Raw genomic sequence first — 20,026 nt, 5'->3', positions numbered from 1 at the left:
TAATTCGTATGATTCTCCGGATGCTTCACGGCTTGCTATAGTCGATTAGTTTGCACTGTGCATTAATACACTTGATTACAGCCAGCAATATGTTCTCTTTGGAAGATCCAAAGATTACACATTATTAACCATCTCTGAGTTTTACCGCTTCCACTTGAATGATTTAAACACTGATCGTTACTACTGATTTATTATTAATTAGCTTTACCGCTTGGGCTGTGAATTGCATTCAACGCATGACCCACTTTCAGAAATGAGCTACACAAGAGTGCTGGATCTATACTAGGAATATATACGCATGTGTGTGTGTGTGTGTCCTTAGGCATTTTCCCCTTTTCATATTTCTTTCCATGAACCCTTCATTCCTCTGAGAAGCAATTTGGAACGCACACACACTTCTTTGGTGACAAATGCATTTTTAATCCAAGTCAAAAAGGTAAATGAGGTGATAGCTGAGTCAAATGGGAAATTAAAAGGACATTTTGTTCATTTTTTTGTTTTGTTTATGGTTGGTTAGCTAGGTAGGACGTGTGTTTAGTGTGTTGCGTAAGATAAGCCAGGCCATCGTGCTCAAAATCACACCTGTCTCCGTTGTGTCGAGTGCTGCTGAGGATTGAATTGAGAACGCACCTGTTGTCATTTGATGTTTGACAATTCACTCTTGCCGGTTTTGTCATTGCGATGGACCTAAATTCTGATCATCATCTCAAACTGTCTGCTGGGTTGCATGCTCTTCATATTTTCTTTTTGGTGTTTTTCCACTCTTTGTTGTTTCTTTTTCGGGTGTTTTATTGACATTTTGTGTGTTTGTGTGCATGAGTTCGTTCATTCCATTTCAAATGAATATTTAGCATCTTCAAAGTGTGATATCAATGCACATGCAAGTTAGTGATTTGAATACATTTGCTATGTATTTGCATGTGTGTGTGATTATATATAGGCTTTTACATGTACCATGCATTTTAGATGAGTTAGTTCATTTAAAAAATTAATAATGCTAATAATTTGTCATCATTTACTCATCCTCATGTCATTCCAAAGCAATAGACTTTTGTTTTGTTATTTTGCAAAAGAGTAACAGCTCACTCCATATTATTTCTCATAATAAACACCAGCTATTGTGGCTAAAGCTATGGGTTAACTATGAGTTTTCACTAGGGATGCTCCGATCAGGGTTTTTGCAGCCGATACCGAGTACCGATTCCTTGTCATGATGATCAGCCGATACCGAGTATTGCTTCTAATGCCTTTAAAGCTTCATAATGCATTAAAGCACATTTGTATGATAGTTAAATGGAGATCTCACCTTACCTTAGTGAATAAATTAAGGATGTTACATATAATCCCTTAAACACATTTCATTTTTAACATTTAGGTGTAAACATATCATGGCCAGAAGCAGCTGTACAGAAAATAACATAACACAGATATAAAAATTGGTAAGAAAATGTACAAACAGTAGCTCCTGTTGTGTCACAGCAGCTTAAAACATGGTAAATAAAATGGTTGCACTTGCTACAAAGAGACCATACATTGTTGCCAACTTAGCGTCTTTGTTGCTATATTCAGCGACTTTTCAGACCCCCCCAGCGACAAGTTTGCAAAAAAGCGACTAGCAACAAATCTAGCGACTTTTTGGTGTTTTACTGGAGATTTTATAGACTCTCATGTGCAATACTGTACCGTCCCTACTCTTCTCAATGAGCTGCGGGTGATGCCGTCGGCCCCTCCTCGGCCTCAGAGCACTGACAGGAGCCCAGTCCTCGTACAGCAGTCTCTCTCCCCTGCAGCCTGTGAGCAGATCACTCTTCTGCGTACTGATGGCAAATGATTTCTAGCAGCGTGAGGTATTTCCATTGTACAGTCAAACCGATCTTATTCTTCTTTATTTTAACAGTTTATTTTGACCGTTTTTTTTTTTGTTCACGATCACAGATATTTTACGTGAGAGTTTCAGAACTTGTCTGAGTATATTACGTCTGGGAGATTACTGCAAGTTCACTACACGTCTTCATATGCTGTATTCAAACAGCAATAAATGTAGTAAAAATGACATGCTTACATGAAGCGTAGTGCAAATATAAATACCCCTTTATTAACCATAGGCTGTTAAACAAACAAAAACGGTCCAACGTGATGACGTCAGTAATAGGCAAATTGACGTTTGACGAAATCTAGCAGCTTTTAGCAACTTTTCAGCCAGAGCTTATTGCCTTTTCATTGGAAATAGTTGGCAACCGGAAGAACATCCCTTGTGAGTCGCACCAATAGACTGTGAACAGTGGTCACACCGCATCTTTATATTTTTAGTTGTTGTGATGCGAGCGAATCAATCGTTCATCATTTACCTCATCACATGTTATGGCTGCTGTAGGCTTTGTATAATATACAGGAGCCCATATGCGTCTTCTACTGCTTGTAAAATCCTAAACAAACACCTGTAATTGGTTCATGAGATCGGCCATTTTGAAGAGTACCAAATCGAGTCATTAAACGTGATTATCGGCCGATGTCAATCGATTGGAGCATCTCTAGTTTTCACTTCTGTCTTCCATATTCTTCATCGGTTTGCTGACTTTGCTTATAATGTCATGCTTTCACTCCATTGTCAATCATGTAGTTATTCTTGTTTCTGTAGTAGTTTTGTATCATAATCTGGACATTTGTATGTGTAGAATGGGAATTTCATGTCATTTTCTGATCTTTATTTTGAACGTGTTGTCTAGATAATTTTTTTTTGTCCATAAAGCGTGTGCATTCCATCGTGTATGTATGATTGAAAATGCTTGATACATTAAAAAGTAAGTCTATTTATCTAGTACAAGCTGAACTGGGTGTTCCTTCTCAAATCTTTTGGCTCCTCGTTTGTTTATTTGCGACAGTTTGGCTCCGAGTTGCTTTAATCACATGGTATTTATCCCAGATGCCAGATCTTTTTTCATTTTGCACTGCACAGACATTAGCGTTAATGATGATTCTGTGCTTCAAAAACAAATTTATCACTGAATTACATTATGGGGATACTCAGAAAATGTCCTCAAGTGACTCTTGGAGTTGGAGAGAAGTTAAACAGCTCAGAGATTCCAGAGAGATCCTGACGAAAACAGCCTGGCCATCTGATTGCATTAAATTTCCCAATGGCATCACCATATGCATGAAACTAAATCATATTGCGCATTAAATCAAGCCATTATGCAATTAGTCTGCAACAAATAACACAACATTGTTATTATTAACCCTGTTAACAGTTTCATTAATAAAGAACACTTCAATAGAGTGTTTGTGATGCCACATTAGGGAACACTGAGGCAAATTTACGTTATCCGCCTCATAATTGCACAGATTGACTGTTATGCAACTGAGTACTTACATTTGGATGATGTAATATCGATCAGGAGATTGCAAACGATGAGCTACGAGGCAAATAAAACACAATTAATACTCCCTGCACACATTATTTCCAGTTCTGACAAAAGGCACAGCCTGTCTGGAGTGATTTGACCTAGCATTTAGCCAGGAAACAGGAAGACGCCTTATATGGGCTTGTCTCCGGCTGCTTCCTGTCTCGCAGAGGGAAAATATTATTAGTACACTCCAACAGTTTCCATGGTAACAAGAGTTTTGATAGCACTTGGACAAACTGTGATCTGAATGAAATAGAAAAAGGATGCGGAAACACACACACACACACACACACACACACACACACACACACACACACACACATATATATATACACACAAACCACTCTGATGATACTTAAACAGCGCTACCTTGACCGTTTCATCTGCATCCACTCAAACTGACAGTGTCATCCAATGTGTGCTGGTATGGCAAGCCATTTCAACATTTAACCAATCAAACATATGATACTAGTATCTATTTTCATGTTAATAGTACTTATTTTTATTTATTAGTATCTTTTCCATTTATTATTCATCCTATATTATTCAGTCTCCATTGCAGAACTCGAGTTGAGCTAGAGAAGGTGAGCACAGATGCAGAGGAAGTGAATCAAATGAACGAGCTTATCTGTAAGTGACAGGTTATCAACGAGCTGCCTGAAACATTTCCATATAGAATTTTTATCTTTATTTGTTTGTAAACGCGTACATTTTATTGCGAATCGGTGTTTGATATAATATAAAAATCCTTTAGAGATCAATGGGATGCAGGTTCCCATGTGCCAAATTCCTAGAATGCATTGCGCTGTAAAGACACATTCCTGTTCTCCGTTTAAAGTTTGTGTGAACCGGATGTTTCCGAGACATTTATTTCAATTCGTTTGTGCACTTCCAATTTAAACGAAAACCGATTGTTTAGTCTGATGTCACTCAAAGCAGCTTCCGGTCCAATCACTCTAGCAAAGTGAATAGGAAGGTCCACCAAAGGGCACTAATAAACAGTTACAAAACTGTAATACTTTAAAAAAAAATCATGAGCCCCCTTTGAATTTTTTTTATATTTCCCAAATGATGTTTAACAGAGCAAGGAAATTTTCACAGTATGTCTGATAATATTTTTTCTTCTGGAGAAAGTCTTATTTGTATTTTTTCGACTAGAATAAAAGCAGTTTTAATTTTTAAAAAAGCATATTAAGGTCAATATTATTAGCCCCTTTAAGCTATATATTTTTTCGATAGTCTACAAAACAAACCATCGTTAAACAACAACTTCCCTTATTACCCTAACCTGCCTAGTTAACCTGATTAAGCCTTTAAATGTCACTTTAAGCTTTATAGAAGCTAAAAAATAAATAAAATATTATTTGCTGTCATCATGGCAAAAATAAAAGAAATCAGTTATTAGAGATGACTTATTAAAACTATTATGTTTAGAAATGTGTTGAAACAATCTTCTCTCTGTTAAACAGAAATTGGGAAAAGAATAAACAGGGGGGGGGGGCTAATAATTCGGACTTCAACTGTACATATAAATATAAATTGTTAAAACATTGTCTGTGATACAGCAAGACTGTTGTGAACACCATCATTTTATAAAAATTAATTTTAATGTGTGGTATGACTAATAAGTGGTCATAAACTAATATTCAAATGAGTAGCGGCTTAGACCTGGAAATAATAATTCATTAAGGCTGATTTACACTTCTTTGTCGAGCATACGTGCATGGCCCATCAAAGGTCGCATACCTCTCGTCGTGGCTAATGCAGCCACTGAAGCGCACCTGTCAAAAAATATAACTACACGTCGCAACATGTAGTGCAAGCTCGATGATTGCTTGGTTTGGTAGCTGTGACGAGTGTTGGCGGTGCTGAGGGCCCGATTGAGCGATTGTTTACATGTGTTTAGCTTATAGTTAAAGTTGTCGCACGTCAACCAGTTCCCGCCTCTGAATGAGCGAGTTTGAGCTACTTGTACATTAACATAGATATATACACTAGATATCGCATAGGGACCCTGAGCATGCGTCAATAGCGCCGCCACATTGGTACAGTGCTCCCAGGACAAATGTCATTCAATCGCACTAGTCAAGACTGTGTTATTACGTGAAGATGCTGGACTTTAGCGCTGTCTACGGGTGTAGTGACGAGCAAACAAAGAAAACAAAGCACAAAGGCAGAACATTTCATAGGTAATATTAAGTTTTTTTCTGTTTTTGTATGTTCTGAACTTTTGTGCTAATCAGGTAACGTAATTGATGATAACAGTCACTCACTGCATTCACCATACGGCAAAGCAGCTGCAACTCGCACTAAACACTCGGCTTATGCTAGTTTTGTCAGCAAACAATGCAAAGGAAATATGACAACGAGATGCTGCGCTGTTGTAGCCTATTACTGTCGGCTAACGTTAGTGAAAGAGTCGTTCGGGGGACTCATTCACAAACGAGTCGCTTCCTCCGTCAGTGTGAGAAGTGAAAGCAGGAGAGGAGCTGTGTTTCAGGACATGATTAGATCAAATTTAACAGAGAGGGTGGATAGTACATTTCTGTACACATAAACACAAGCTTTTTGTCAGGAATGCCCGTGCGGTCACTGATCCATCAATGTAGAAAAGTGATGTAAAATTATAATTTTCGTAATTAGAAAAAAAAATTACATAACATCCAGGAAAACTCCCGATCATAGATATATGTGTATATGTGTATATCTCTGGCTTTGGATGGCCACAGTCCTCCACTGTACCTTGGTCCCGCATTCATTTCAAAGGAGCGCTACCCTGTAGCAAGATGGCGGCACTATTGGCGCATTCCGTCCAATAGACAACAACAGGCCAGGCAACATCTAATGTATATATCTATGGTACATTAAGGTAGCGTTCAGAAAAAAACAAAACACCTGTGAAGAAAGTCGGCACAGAGGAACATAACTACTGCCAGCTGACGTTTCGGAAGTGTTATTGCAGAGCAACACAAACAGCACACAGAAATGTAAATGCATAGCTACGCTTTTTCTTTTGCGACAACTTTTTCCCTCATGGTAAACTAATGGTGATAGGGGAGTGGTTAAGAACATGACATCAGCAGAGAAGAACCAACACTGCGGAATCAAATGGTCAGACTGTGATTTGAAGATTACCAAAGCAAACATTTCCCAGTGAAATGACTTGCATAGATTCATTGTTCTCTTAAAAGTTAACAATATGCAATAGCAAAATAAACATTGTAAATTTTGATTGCACACAGACTTTAATAAGACAAAAGTATAGAGCTCAGGAATCCACATCATGGCGAGTTGCTGTTGGCCATGTTTGTGGACAAATGCAGATGGACAAAATGTAAACCAATCAATGGAAATCACAACAAAATTAAATGGCCATGTTATAGTTATATCTTTTGAAATCAAAATTGAATCAAATAAATGAACAAATTTACCTGTAACTGACAGGGGTATCAATGATCTGCTGCTGCTGCAAAAAATAAATAAATAAATAAACAGTTCCAGGTGATTTTCTGCATTATTTGTAGTATGAGTACTTGTTTATTGCTGATAACTGTATATACATTTTAAAAATATATACTGTATATTTGCTGCTTGTTCAAACTACTTATTTAAAATAAGCTAAATCAACACAATTCTTGAGTTTTTTTTTAGGGACAAATGAATTGTTTTATTTTTTTATCCACTTAAATTTGTAGAAATTATTAAATTAACTTTATCGATTTGTGTTGGGATAACATGAAGAAATCGTGTAGAACCCAGCATTTTTACAGTGTCTAATCAAAAAAATCGGTCACACTTTATTTTGATGGTCCGTTTGTTGAATTTAAGTTATAACTGATTCTCATTAGATTATAAGTAGACTGTTAGGTTGGGGTTAGGGTTAGTTTAAGTTGAAATGTACTCGCAAAGTTTCTTATAGTCAGTTAAATGTCTGTCAAAGGAGCTGTATCAACAGATATTAAGCAGACAGTCTATACTCAAATGGATCATCAAAATGGTGTGTTACAAATAAATCAATAGAGATCAATGGGAATCAGGCTCATTTGTCCTAAATAGCCTACCCGGTATGCATTGTGCTGTTACAACACGCTAAATAAAAAATTGCACCACCAGTAGCATAAAACAGAAATCCCACTAACACGGTTTGTAAATGAAATGTGAAACCTGCTTGCCATATAGACAGTGTAGGAGTGCTGACCCTCCCTGACCTGAGCACTGTTACGTCTCGGCAGATCCGCGCTTCGTTCTCGCCATTAGCGGGCCTTTACATCGCCGTTGTCCTTCTGAGGTCGCTGTCACCCGTCTATTTGCGTTCCCTCGCGCGCCGTTTTCCCGGACACATCATTATCATCTCTCCAATTACTCTCGGCGCGGAGCCGAAAGGGTCCCTGCACCCGGACTACCGGCAACCGGGAGCGAAAACTAATTTACAGCTCAGCCGGTGACTCCGCGCACACCTGCTGCTGCCATGGCAACCGCACAGAAACACCGGTGCGCGAACGGACGTTTTTGTCCAAACACGGGATTCTGTGTTTTAAAAGTGGAAAGAGGATTGAGTCCTGAGGGGAAAACTAGTGTCTGCTTTCATTCTACCAGGGATAATGTTTTAGGCAGTAGCTTTAGCATTTTCTATCGCCTTCGTATTCATAGATTCCAGCGCATGTAAGTAATTTAAATGATGTAGGTGACTGATTATATTAGCTAGTTCCTGTTTATTAAAAACTACCACTAATTAATCAGAAAGCTTTCATTATTACTTTGCATAGCATTGTTGATAGTATATCTAATATCAAAATTATATCTACTAGTGTAAATTTAGTATGTACACTATTAACTTTATTTACATATATAAAAAAGTAGTAGCCTACCCAATAAATAAACACTTTTTAATCAAGTATTTGATAAATAACCTCTAATATCTGGTTAAGTATTAAAAAAAGATACAAAATCAATTAAAGATAAGTACCTAATGAAAAACAACTAGAATATTTTTGTAATAGTCACATTGGGAATACTAGTCAAAACTGAATGGTTGACAAACATATTGGTAGAAAAGCTAGTTGTTACAAATGATTAAATTTTATTTGAAGGTGTCCTTGTAATGGTGTAGCTATTGAATTAACTACTGAATAATATTAATCACATGTACTTACTATACGAATGTGGGTTAGGTTTAGTATTAACTTAGTTGCATATAATGATACATACTGTAATCTGAATTAATACTTTAATTGTAAAATACAACAAATGACACCTTAAAATAAAGTATAACCCCAATAACTACTAATGATAATCTAGTGAAGAACTAATACTTGGTGAAAACACTAATAAATATTAATAAAGTATAGTACTTCATCAATTGATATAACATAGTGTCTAATAAATAAAAAAAGAAAACTGCTAATTTGGTTAGAGATTAAGCCACACCATTTCATTCTTATTTTTTTGTATTTAAAAGTACAGGTTGTTTAATTCATTTAATCGTTCATTTTCCTTCAACTTAGTCACTGATTTATAAAAGTAATTTTAATATCAGAATCAGTTTTATTGCCAAGTCTGCTTCACACACAAGGAATTTGTTTTGGCTAGAGAAGCTTCAGTATACATAAAGTGACAACACAAAATAAATATGATAGAAGACGATAAACATTGAACAGGGATGAAGTTAGTAAAAAAAAAAAAAAAAAAATATATATATATATATATATATATATATATATATATATAAATAACAAAAAATAAAATATATAACAAAGGACACCTTAAAATAAAGTATTAACTAGTGTCTAAAGAAATAAGTGTCTGTTCACAATAATAAGTATGAGAATCTGATGAATGAGTACTAACTAAAGTATAAACGCTAATAAATATTTGTAAGTACCAGCAGTTCATCAAAGATTTAGTCTAGTGCCAAAAAACAAGACAGGAGACTCATGAAAATAGATGCTATTATTATTATTATTATTATTTTTTAAATAAATGTAGAAATGGCTTGCTGTAGAAAGACACAACCCCCCAGTGAGCAGCTTCTCAGTTTTGGTCTTTCTGAAGTGATTATAGCTCTGGTTTTTGGTTTATTTGGCTCTTGTCTTCCTCACAGGGGTCTCAGCACAGCGGCTCCTCTCTGTCTCTGGCCTCCACCAAAGTCTGCAGCATGGATGAGGAGGAAGGGCCTGTCAGCGATGGTGAGTGAGAGATCCAGCAAAAGATCCAGTTGTCTCTGATATACTCTTTTATTAAAATGAGTTCACATTTTTTAAACTAAATTACAATTTGTATTTGCAAGTTGCTTCAAACTTCTGGACTGAACTTCATTTTGACTTATTTTGTTCGAGATTATGTCATACCAGTTCATTCTTTATTTTAACAATATTTAAAAGTGTAACCTTTTTTCACCCTTTACAATGTTTTTATACACACTTGTATTAGCTTATGTTTTCAGTTTCATTTGAGTAATTTGTTTGATGATTTTGTCATTTTTATTACTTTTTAAATTATTATATTTTAGTTTTTCATTCAAAAATCAGTTTTGTTCTTTGGGTCAATTATTGTAAGATTTTAATATTTTTTTAAAAAATATGATAATTTTCTTTATATAAAACAGTAGTAGTAAAAGTAATATATTATGGATTAATGCATGTCAGTTTATTCCTATAGTTGAAGTACAAAAATATTCCCCAATATCTGTTTAACAGAAAGATTTTTTCAACACATTTCTAAACAATAGTTTTTAGAACTCCATCTCTAAAATCTGATTTATTTTATCTTTGCCATGATGACAGTAAATAATATTTGACTAGATATTTTTTCAGACACTCCTATACAGCTTAAAGTGACATTTAAAGGCTTAACTAGGTTAATGAGGTTAACTAGGCAGGTTAAGGTAATTAGGCAAGTTATTGTATAACAATGGTTTGTTCTGTAGACTAACAAAAAAAATTGCTTAAAGGGGCTAAAAATTTTGTCCATAAAACGTTTTTTTATTTTAATTTTTTTATTAAAAACTGCTTTTATTCTTGCCAAAATAAAACAAATAAGATTTTCTCCAGAAGAAAAAATATTATCAGACATACTGTGAAAATTTCCTTGCTCTGTTAAACATCATTTGGAAAAAATTAAAAGAGAAAAAAATTCAAAGGGAGGCTAATCATTCTGTCTTCAACTATAGATAGTTTAGTTTATAGTTTTTTTGTTTGTTTTTCTAAAATCTTGTGTTCTTCAAGTCATCATTTATATTTTCAAATAAATTATTTGTATTAATTTGTTATAATTATTATATATTTTTTTTCCAATGTGTTTTTTATTTCAGTTTCCAAATTTACATTCAGATGGTATGAAGGGTTTTCCACACTGAGTACACAAAACAACCAAACATCAGAATCCAGAAGCTGTAGAAATGAAATAAACTATAAAATGTTAACGATTCAAATACAATCAAAACAATCCACTCAAAATTGTTTTGTATATTATCAAAAAGAAAACAGATAAAACTGCATTGTTATTCTTCAGTTACAATTCAATTGTGTATTTCTTTTAACCAGCATCTTAAATTGTATTTATTTATTTATTTGTTTGTTTGTTTGTTTGTTTGTTTGTTTGTATGTTTTTAAATAGGTATTGTATTTTGTTTTTCTCTTTTTTATGATTTCTAATATATATTTTTAAATATAAAACAATAATAGTTAAGTTAGAAATTCTGGATTAATTGATGCCAAATCATTCTTAATTGTTATATATATATATAAAAGTATAACTTTTGCAGTTATACCCTTTATAGTGTTTTATTAGAAATTTGTATTAACTTATGTTTTCAGCTTTTGGTTTGAAACTAGCAATTTGTTACATGCTGTTTTCATATTTATAATATTTAGTTTTATTTTTTATAATATTATATATTTTTTATTATAAAACCATAAAAGTTAGGTAAAATATTATGGATTAACACATGACGACAATTATTATTAATCCATAATATTTTGTGTTAATTATGCCATTTCTAAACTCATGCTCTATAAACAAATTTAGCCTTTTTTTACAAAGAGCTCTGCGTCAAGCTTCAAGAACTCTGTGATCTTATGCAGATAAAGCAGTCTGATGAATTTAATGAGAAGGTCCATTACTAATCAAAGCTTCGCAGTCGCTCATATAAGGCTGTTTATTTGAAGAACACGTCTGCAGCGGAGGTCAACAACAAACGCTTCATTTGATGTCTTTGCGTACACGTTCATTATACCATCATTTCCAGCAGACTAATCAAAGAATCCACGAGGTGTGAACCCAAGCGAACCAGGTTTTTTTTCTTTGAGGAATGTTGGTCAGGAATCAAATTCTTCCAGTGCCTGCAGAGATTTCAGATTCTGGATGAAGCTTAAGTTTTTCTCAATTTATCTTGCAGCCGAGACGTTGGAGGAAACGCCAATTCCCACCGTCCCGAGCTCCATTTCAGATCGGTACAAAGTGGGCCGGATGATCGGAGACGGGAACTTTGCGGTGGTTCACGAGTGTGTGGAGCACTCGACCGACAGGGCGTACGCTCTGAAGATCATCAACAAAGGCAAATGCAGAGGAAAGGTGAGATGTCAAAACGTTGATAAATCAATTTAGAGAAATTTGAGGCCCTTAAAAAGTATTGAAAGGTCTTGAATGCTATTTTACAAGGTGCAGTGCTCAGTATAAATGGGAGCATCCTCACAGATCTCTCTTTATACTAATATTTTCTATAAGATGCTTTACAATCATATATTATTTGTGCATATACACTACCAGTCAAAAGTTTGGGGTCAGTAGGAGTTGTGAATGTTTTAAAATAAGCTTCTCCTGCTCACCAAGGCTGCATTTATTTCATCACAAATACAGTACAGATTATAAACTTGTGAAATGTTATTGCACTATAAATAAACTGTTCATCATCAAATAGTTGATCATTTCATTTAATCATTTATTCCAGTGATTCTAAAGATGAATTTAAATTACTCCAGTCTTCAGAGTCATGATCTTTCAGAAACCACATTAATTGTTATAGTTATTAATAATGGTAATACTAATTATGACTATTCATATTAATATATCTTTTGTAATATAATAATTTATAATATAAGAATTTGTTTTGAAACTACATACAATAAGAAAGCAGTTTTTTACATTTTAAGAAATATTTAACATTTTAACATGTTTTTACAATTAATAAAAGCAGCCTTGATGTACAGAATCATTTTCTTAAAAAAAAATATGAAAAAAAAGAAAAACTGACCCCAAACTTTTGACATAATATACGGTAGTGTATATTAGATTAGTCATTACTAAAGACAAAACTATAATTAATATTATAAATTCTTTTTAAAACAATCAAAAATTGTACATCCAAATTCGCATGTTGTAATAAAACATTAAATAAAATATTATTATACAGGAAACACCTTAATAAAGATTACAGTAAAGAAACAACCTTAATATAAATAAATAATTTAGTTGACATTTTGTAGTTTTGTATTTTTTTTTTCAATAACTAGTTTGAATTTAAATCTGACTTTAACTTTCTATTCCTAAAGATGTCAGGTGACCAAACTCTAATTTTAATGGATATAACTGTTTAATAAAAATCTTAAATTTATTTAAATGCATCAACAATTACTTCCTATATTCATCGAGAAATGTATAAAAACATTCAGTTTTAAAACATTAATTTATGCTGAGCACTGTATTCAATTTGTATCATCTTTTTACATCTTTTTTTTGGTTTCAAAATTCTAAAATAAATTGTACAAATCAGAAATTGTCATTGGAATAAGTCAAAGTGCTAGTAACAAATTGTTGAAACCAGAATTTAGTCCAAATACTGTAGGTCGAAATGTCATCAATCTTACCTGTTAAAACCTTTAGCGGGTTTCGTTCCTGGAGGTCCGGTGCCCTGCAGGGTTTAGCTTCAACTTGCCTCAACACACCTGCCTGGGTGTTTCAAGTATACCTAGTAAGACCTTGATTAGCTTGTTCAGGTGTGTTTGATTAGGGTTGGAGCTAAAATCTGCTGGACACCGGCCCTCCAGGAACAAGTTTGGTGATCCCTGACCCATAGTGATGATAAGGTCTTAAAAATGTATGGAAAGAGTATTTAAAATCTCTCAATATGCATTGAATTGAACTCCATGGTTCTTGTAAATATTCTGGAAGCAGAGGCATTATGATTTGATTTATACGTCACATGAAAGCTGAATAAATAAGTTTTCCATTTAACAATATTATAAGATACAACTAGAGTATTTAAAAATCTAGAATCTGAGGTTTCAGATCGACCAAAATACTGAGAAATTTGGTTTAAATTTTTAAATTAAAGTTAAGTTTTGACCTATAACAATTAAAAAATAATTTTAAAATTTAAAAATATCTACCCATCCAACTTAAGACTGGTTCACATGTTACCAATGAACTGCTCGTTGATTTTATTTTATGAGGATATAAATTATGTGTTTTCACTTGCACAGGAGCATATGATCCAGAACGAAGTGGCTATCCTGAGAAGAGTGAAGCATCCGAACATTGTGTTGCTGATCGAGGAAATGGACACTTATAATGAACTCTATCTGGTCATGGAGCTGGTTAAGGTTAGTGGTGGTGAAAGTTTGTGGAAACTGGTTTCATGCGTTTTGTGGTGATCCGGATGAGGTTTAGCTCTGGTGGGTCTGCAGTGGCTCTGTTGAACCGAGTGTTATTTTAAGCTGCTGTTCCACTTACTCGACTCTTTGAGGGGATTTCTGCCTTGCGAACAGCAAACCAGGCCACCATGAACTTTCTGCCTGCTGTGTATAAACAACTTGACCTCAAGAAAAAAACTCTTGTGACGTAGATGTGGAAACATCTTTTGCTGTGAAGCCAAATCCCATTACTGACGTCAGTCCATTCACAAACTTAGCGGTGGATATGACAGATTGTTCGGGTTAGGTGTAGGGAAGAAGGGGGATTTGTGTCATTGCGATAATATAGTTATCATAGATGATAAGATATGTTATAGACATCTAAAAACAGCTGTTTAATTAAAAAAAAACACATTTGTAAAACATGATAGATTTAATAAGTCATTTCTTATAACTAATTTCTTTTGTTTTTGCCATGACGACATTACATTTTACTAGTTATTTTGCAAGGCAGGGCATCAGCTAAAAGTGCACTTTAAAGGCTTAACTAGGTTAATTAGGCAAGTTATTGGACAACAGTGGTTTGTTCTGTAGCCAATTGAAAAACAAAGTTTTTAAGGGGGCTAATAATGTTGAACTTAGCGATTAAAAAAAAAGAAAAAAAAAAGCTTCTCTTCTATCTCAAAGACTTTGGGGTTTCTCATTCCACTGCCATGTATTTCAATGTAAATGCAAAAAGCTCTTATTAGTCTAATGTAGACAATTAGGAAAGAAACAGCTTGGTCAGTATATTTTATCTCTGCATTGTGTCCTATAGTGACACCTATCATATCTACCTAAATCTAAAGTAGCCTACTGTAGCTGAAATATTTTTCTGTTTACGTCAAGTCTATCGAGTTTGAATCTTTTTTTCATTTATGTTTTTGTTCTTATTTTTAGGGAGGAGATCTTTTCGATGCCATCACCTCTGCCAACAGATACACTGAGCGGGATGCCAGTGGCATGCTGTACAACCTGGCCAGTGCCATCAAATATTTACACAGCCTTAACATCGTCCACAGAGACATCAAACCAGAGAACCTTTTGGTAAGTCATCAAACTCACTGCTAAAAAAATACTGGGTTGGGAGGATTTATTAAAAGTATCTATAAGAGGATCACACCGTCTTCAGAAGGTCTATATGGTAAATTTCATTATAGATTATTTCTGTATAATGGATTTTAAATAGATTTGTTTATAGCACCAACCAAGGAAACAACCATATTCCTGCTGTGTGAAAGTCTGTGTGAAATCTAAATTTATGATAATTATTAGGGAGGTCCTTGAGTCAGAGTCTGAGTCATTTGATTTTGAGGATCTACCGATACCAAAACCCGATTTGATACTTCTATAATACATAAAAAAAGAATAAAGAAGATTGAAGAAACCTTATTTTTTATTCAATTTATCTTATTTTAATATTTAACAACTCAGTTTGTTTGTTGTGTTAAATATAGCCTTTTCCTTTCCACCTATCACAATCCCAAGTTTACATATCTCACAGTTCACTATGGCAATGTTATCGTCATCACCTTTATAATGCCTCCAGACCGCAGACATACTCGTGCTTTCCGCTTCAAGCTGCTTCCATGTTCCACTTTGCCAGCATTTAACCAATAGCGTTTCTGCAACAAAGTGATGGCATGAAAACAAAAGAGGTCTAACTCTGTGCCACCGCATAACTATAGATGTGTTAAAAATAATACAGTTGAAGTCAGAATTATTCGCCCCCTTTGAATTTTTTTCCTTTTTTAAATATTCCCCCCCAAATGATGTTTAACAGAGCAAGGAAATTTTCACAGTATGTCTGATAATATTTTTTCTTCTGAAGAAAGTCTTATTTGTTTTATTTCGGCTAGAATAAAAGCAGTTTTAATTTTTTTTAAAAGCATTTTAAGGACAAAATTATTAGCCCCTTTAAGCTATATTTTTTTCGATAGTCTACTGAACAAAACATCGTTATACAATAACTTGCCTAATTACCCTAACGTGCCAAGTTAACCTAAGTAACCTAGTTAACTAGTTCTGTATATTACACAGAAATTGAGAAAAAATAAATAAACAAGGGGGCTAATAATTCTGACTTCAACTGTATATTCGAGTCCTGATCGGGATGTAATGCCCGATTCCGATTGAGTCTAAAACTGCGTAATCGTGTCTGATTTCCGATCACGTGATCGGATCTGGACATCCTTGATAATTAGTTTGCTAGCTCACATTCTCTTACTGTTAGTTTGCTATGAAGCAATGATATGCAAAAAAAAAGCCCTGCCCACTAATCAATATTAGGTTTTAGTTGCATCAACATACTGAAATAGAAGATTTCTGGATTAGGCAGACTTTAAGCGCCACCTGCTGGAAGAGATTAAATTAACAGTTTTATTCAGCCTGTCTACTGTTTTTGTTTTGTACAGTAAGGTGATCAGATGTGCCTGTTTTCTGGGGGCTGTCCAAATATTTGTTATCTAGTTCCCGACTTGAGATGTTTTAATGAAAAATTAAAATAAACAAAACATTTTGTGCCCATTTTTTAAAACAGTGATAGCAATCCTAAGGGAGATTTCAATTTTATTTTTACATTCCAGAAATTTAATCATAAGTATGCTTTTTGTAGCTTAATTTCACGAAGCCAAGATCAAATCATTACGCTCTCCTAATATTTCAAAAACAATACAATCTATTTTTTTGGTATTATTTATTCAAAATTTGCTATTTTTATTTTGCTAGCACACATTGCTATTCTTTATTTGCATATTAATCCGTGCAAGTCAATTTGTGGTAATCTCAAAGTCTGACCATTTGCTTCTTTGTTTGGAGTGGCGGACTATCTATGTTGATGTCAGTATTCTTAGCCACGTTCCTCTCACCATTCATTTGCTACTAGGGAATTATGTGCAATAAGAAACCCCACCCACTTCTCAATATTCAGTTTCAGTAAGAAGTACAGCAGCATAATAAAATAAAAGTCTCAGGAACTTTCAGTTCACAGAGACCAACCCTAAATATGTTTGGTATCTGAATCAGACAGTTTGCTTGTTGTTAATCAGCAGCAGTGTTTCTGTGTGTACGTGTGGAAGAAAGTAACAGATGAAACTCGTAGGTCTTGTGGGCTGCAAGTATATGAGTGTGTTTGGAGAAAGAGAGATGATTGCTGTGAGTCTAGACCAGCCACCAACTGACTGACTGTATATGTGCGATATCACTTCAGCAGCTGAAGGCCTGAGATGTGACTCACACATTGACAGTTCACAGACTGTACTGTTCCTCAAGGCTGCTCTCGTACCAGCCTTTCACCTAACTTCATTCATGGATCAGTGACTCAGATGCGGTCACTTCCTCTGCTCATATAAGGAGGACTGTTTATTAAGGGAAGACTGGTCGATTAATCACAGTACACTTAAATTTTGGGCCCAAACTGAAGATTATATGCACTTGGCTGAAAAAACTAAACCAAACATGCTTTGTAATAATTATTTAATATTATCCTAATCAAAGTACACTTAAAGGAACGTAGGGATGGACCAAAGGAATATTTGTGGCCCAAACTGAAAATTCTGTATGCATTTGGCTGAAAAAACGAAACTGAAAATGCTTTGTAATAATAATTTTTTAGTCATTAATAAATATAAAGTCATGATTCAACTCAAGTCAAACTGAATTATTTTTTAAAACCACAAGCCTGTTGGAAAGTGTCTACAAGAAAAATATTTTTTTAAATGTTTTTTTTTTATTATTAATAATAATGTTTCTCTTTTCATTTATACATTTATATATATATATATATATATTATATATATATATATATATATTTATTTATTTATTATTATTATTATTATTATTATTATTATTATTGTCTTTCCAAACACCTGTAATTTCACACTAACGTAATTGAAAGCTAGTAAACTATTGTATGTTCTATTCTTGGTAAGGGCTGTGGGGTTTGTTGATGTGTATACATGAAAATGAATAAAAAATATTCAAACAGCAAACACAAGCCAATAAAATCAACAAGTTTTATTGACAGTACATTCTTTTTGACAGTGAATGAGTTGATAGGCGTCATTTTATCAGCCTTACCATGACAGCACAGTGGCAAGCAGCAGGAACAGATATACTACATAGAGTTGGTCTGCTTGGTTCATTCTTTAAGCAGACTTTGCTTTTGCATTAAACATGTGCGGTTTATGCATACACAAATATACATGAACATTAAAGTATATTCACAGAGTGGAATATTGTGCTGTTTCAAACTGTGACTGTTGCGCACACAGGGTGTGGCAACAGTTATGCGGCACAAGCCATTGAAATGAATGGGTTTTATTTCTTTTTTTTCTGCCCTTTTTATCTTTCTTTAATTTTCAGCGGCCAAACATTCAGTGCATCCTTTTTTAAGCTATTGAAATGGTCAAAATTAAGTAATCTAAGAGAATTAATTATATTGTGCTTTCAGTAAGAAGTTGCTTTTTGATGTGCGTGGCAAAAAAATTTGCGGCACGAGCCATTGAAATGAATGGGGTCTATTTCCTTTTTTCTGCCATTTTTCTCTTTCTTTATTCTTCAGCGGCCAAATATTCAGTGCATATTTAGTTTTAAACAATCAAAATGTTATCCACTTGCCCACAGTTAAGTGTTGCTCTTTTATCGATATGGCAAAACATTACGCGGCACAAGCCATTGAAATGAATGGGTTTTATTTCCTTTTTTTGGCATTTCTTTTTCTTCATTTCTTTTCATCTTCTTTTTTTTTAATATTCACTGCCAAATATTTTTAAATAATCATAATGGTGAGAATTTAGTAATCTCAGGGGATGTATTATAGTGTGTGCACTGTTAGGCATTGCTCTTTGATTACCGAAGCAAGGCAAAAGCCATTGAAATTAATGGGTTTAGTTTTTTTTTCTCTGCTATTTTTCTCTATCAGCTATTTTAGGCAAAGAGTTTCCATCTTTACATTGTTTGTTATATGTCTAATGAAGACAAGTTCTAAGGTAAAATAGTCCACAATTGACCTGTGCATTGAAAAACTGTGGTCTTACCCAAAAAAATTGAAAATTTCCTCACTATTTCCTCATACTGTGCTTCTAAACTTTGATGAATTTCTTTTCTCTGTTGAACAAAACAAGAAGTTATGAAGAATGTTGGGAAAAAGCAAAATATATAAACAAACAAACAAACAAACAAATAAATAAATAAATAAATAAATAAATAAATAAATAAATAAATAAATAAATAAATAAATAAATAAATAAATAAATAAATAAATTAATTTAGACATGCCAAAGCAGTTATATATTGCTGCTCTGATTTAAAGTGCATTTTTATCCTCACTTTTATGTCGCTTTCGATAAAAGTATCTGTTCAATGAGTCAATGTAAAAAGACTTTCATAGACATCATTGACATCCATAATATGAACAACAATACTATGGAATCAATAGGTGTTTTTCTCCCACATGCTTTAGTATACTCAGACGATGACAGAATTTTCAGTTTTGTATGAACTGTCCCTTTAAATCCTGTTCATAAGCTGGGATATTCGATTACAAATCAAATGCTGCAGATCTTAAAATTAAAAAACATTGACCTGCTAACAGTGAATTTGATTCTCAGTGTCTCAAACACACTCCAGTGATCTAGAAAGAGCTGTGCACTGGCTCAAATATGCTCTCGCTCTCTCTTTCTCTCTCTGTGTGTCACTGATAATCGCTTGTGGCTGAAAACATGCATATCAAATGCACCTTGCTGTGCAGAATGATGTTTTTTTTTTTCCTTGAGATGCATTACTTTACATATTATATAACGCCAAACACAAACCCAGCCAAGCTTAGGATGCTCAATGGATTTGGTTCCATTTTAGCATCAGCAGGAATTTAGGTTAAAGCTATTAAATGCATAAAAATCTTCTTAATCAATGCAAGTGCGTTATTTTTGACTCTGATTTGCACAAATGCACACC

At 34.0% G+C, this 20,026-nt stretch overlaps 2 protein-coding genes across 16 annotated transcripts in view; both read left to right on the top strand.

Annotated features, from left to right (window-relative positions):
• Positions 1-20,026, top strand: part of LOC147842141 (uncharacterized) — a 1,078,568-nt gene that overhangs the window by 78,913 nt on the left and 979,629 nt on the right. The window lies entirely within an intron of this gene.
• The window catches only part of dclk1a (doublecortin-like kinase 1a), a 129,531-nt gene that overhangs the window by 100,574 nt on the left and 8,931 nt on the right, over positions 1-20,026 (top strand). For 13 of the 15 annotated variants that reach the window (XR_015500444.1, XR_015500443.1, XR_015500445.1 and 10 more), the window contains 4 exon segments: positions 9,505-9,589; positions 11,800-11,975; positions 13,883-14,002; positions 14,972-15,118. Coding sequence is in view for 12 of the 15 variants with exons in the window: in XM_087269548.1 (XP_087125674.1) it covers positions 9,505-9,589; positions 11,800-11,975; positions 13,883-14,002; positions 14,972-15,118 (528 nt within the window). In the remaining 3 variants the exon portion in view is untranslated. 15 annotated transcript variants of the gene reach the window in all.

Source organism: Danio rerio, chromosome 10 (genome assembly GCF_052040795.2).
Source record: "Danio rerio strain M-AB ecotype USA chromosome 10, GRCz13ab, whole genome shotgun sequence".
Taxonomy (NCBI): Eukaryota; Metazoa; Chordata; class Actinopteri; order Cypriniformes; family Danionidae; genus Danio; species Danio rerio.
This window is presented reverse-complemented; position numbering and strand designations above follow the sequence as displayed.